At 34.4% G+C, this 1780-nt stretch overlaps 1 protein-coding gene across 1 annotated transcript; it reads left to right on the top strand.

Annotated features, from left to right (window-relative positions):
- Positions 1-357: 357 nt before the first annotated feature.
- LOC147557605 (uncharacterized) lies at positions 358-1780 on the top strand. The gene is made up of 5 exons (XM_086658903.1): positions 358-622; positions 840-1021; positions 1106-1242; positions 1463-1550; positions 1766-1780. The coding sequence occupies exons 1-5, from the start codon at positions 358-360 to the stop codon at positions 1778-1780; spliced, it is 687 nt and encodes a 228-aa protein (XP_086515029.1).

Below are 1780 nucleotides of genomic sequence, written 5' to 3'. Positions count from 1 at the left end.
GCTCTTCGTCAATATAGTATAAATACTGGCCATGATTTTAAATTTATTAAAAATGATTCGAAGCGGGTAACTGCTGTATGTCCTGTTGAAGATTGCAAATGGAGAGTACATGGATGTGCACCATTGAAATGCGAATCCATGTTTATTTTGAAAGACATGGAAATGAAACATGACTGTGAAGATTTCATTAAGAAGACCAAGAAACCCAAACTAAACAGTTCATTTGTTGGGAAACTTATTTTAGATGATGTTACAAGAAGCCCGGATCGTTCGACAGCAAGTCTGAAAAAAGACTTCTTGAAAGATTACGCTGTCCAACTTCCATATTACTACACTTATGAGGGGAAGAAAGTAGCAATGAATGAAGCATTTGGTCAAGAAGGAGACTCATATGCAAAACTTAGATGGTATGCTGATGCCTTTTCACGTACCAACCCAAACAGCATAGTACAACTTGAAGTTGACGATGTGTCTCGGAGATTTAAAAGAATTTTCATTGCACCACATGCTTGTATAGCTGGCTTTCAATATTGTCGACCAGTTTTATATGTGGATGGTACATTTTGCAAGACTCGTTTTAACGGTTGCATACTGGCTGCTGTGGCTAAAGACGGTAACAATGGTAATTTCTGAACATTTTAGAATTCATCCAATTTAATCTAAAAAAGTATCTCCTTTTTCAACATCATTTTTTCAAAATTTTATGTACATTATCTTACATTTGCAATTAAGTATGCAAAAATATACATAAAGTATGTATATTTTATTTAGGTTTCAAACTTTAAAGTATGAACATTATTGTAAATTTACCATACAATAAGATAATTTTCAATTTACAGGTCTGTTTCCGTTAGCATATTCTGTTGTTGATGTTGAGAATGACCAAAATTGGGACTGGTTTCTAAGGCATTTGCGGAATGCTCTGAATATGGAAAAGACGTATATCTTTATTTCAGACCGTCACAATGGTATAATCAACGGTGTCAAGAACATTTTCCCGACAGCACACCATTCCTTCTGTGTATGGCATCTAAGGAACAATCTGAATTTAAGATTGGCAAATGGAGCTAGAAAATCAAAATTCTTCCAAACATTAATTTTCAAGGCTGCTAGAGCTCTCCCCGAATCTGAATATCACGCAACTATTAATCAGATGATACAAATGGGTGGTTCAAAAGTTGCAGCATTTTTTAATTCCTTAGACCCTGCCTCTTGGGCAGATGCTTTCTTTCCCGGTATAAGGTACGATCTGATAAATTTGTGTATTCATTTCATTAACTATATTGATAATTTTTGTTGACATTACGTATTGTACCGTATACAGTTTTGACTTTATGTTACAAATAACATGTATTTTACACCGCATTTCAATAGTTTACTGAAAAGTATGTATTCTTTTTGTTAAAAATTATCGACTTCAGATAGAAATATTTAAAATTTATATACGTTTTATTTGATACAGATACACGGCGATATCATCTCAACTCTCAGAATCCTTTAACAATCAGATTCGACATGCTCGTGCACTACCAATTACAGCAATGTTGGAGGCAATTCGTATTCATATAATGAACAAAATGAACACAGCAAGAGAATTGTCTAAAAAATGGACGACGTTCTTGTGTCCAACCATCACTGATCTGTTGAAAGCAAAATATGATAGTGCTGCAACCTGTAATATTGCCCAGGCAGCCCCATTTATATTCGAGGTTTACTCAGAACCTTCTCATTGTGTTAATCTTCTACAGATTTCTTGTACTTGTAGAAGGTGGCAAGTTGA

The sequence above is a fragment of the Eschscholzia californica genome, unplaced genomic scaffold (genome assembly GCF_041429995.1).
Source record: "Eschscholzia californica isolate CP2 unplaced genomic scaffold, dmEscCali1.0.p SCAF_2, whole genome shotgun sequence".
NCBI lineage: Eukaryota > Viridiplantae > Streptophyta > Magnoliopsida > Ranunculales > Papaveraceae > Eschscholzia > Eschscholzia californica.
Note: the sequence above shows the minus strand (reverse complement) of the source record. Positions and strands in the feature narration are given on the sequence as shown.

Coding starts and splice junctions, on each gene's coding strand:
- LOC147557605 (XM_086658903.1), top strand. CDS start 358: ATGAATGAAGCATTTGGTCAAGAAGGAGACTCATATGCAAAACTTAGA. Junction 623..839: donor GGCTAAAGACGGTAACAATG/GTAATTTCTGAA, acceptor TTCAATTTACAG/GTCTGTTTCCGTTAGCATAT. Junction 1,022..1,105: donor CAGCACACCATTCCTTCTGT/GTATGGCATCTA, acceptor TTAATTTTCAAG/GCTGCTAGAGCTCTCCCCGA.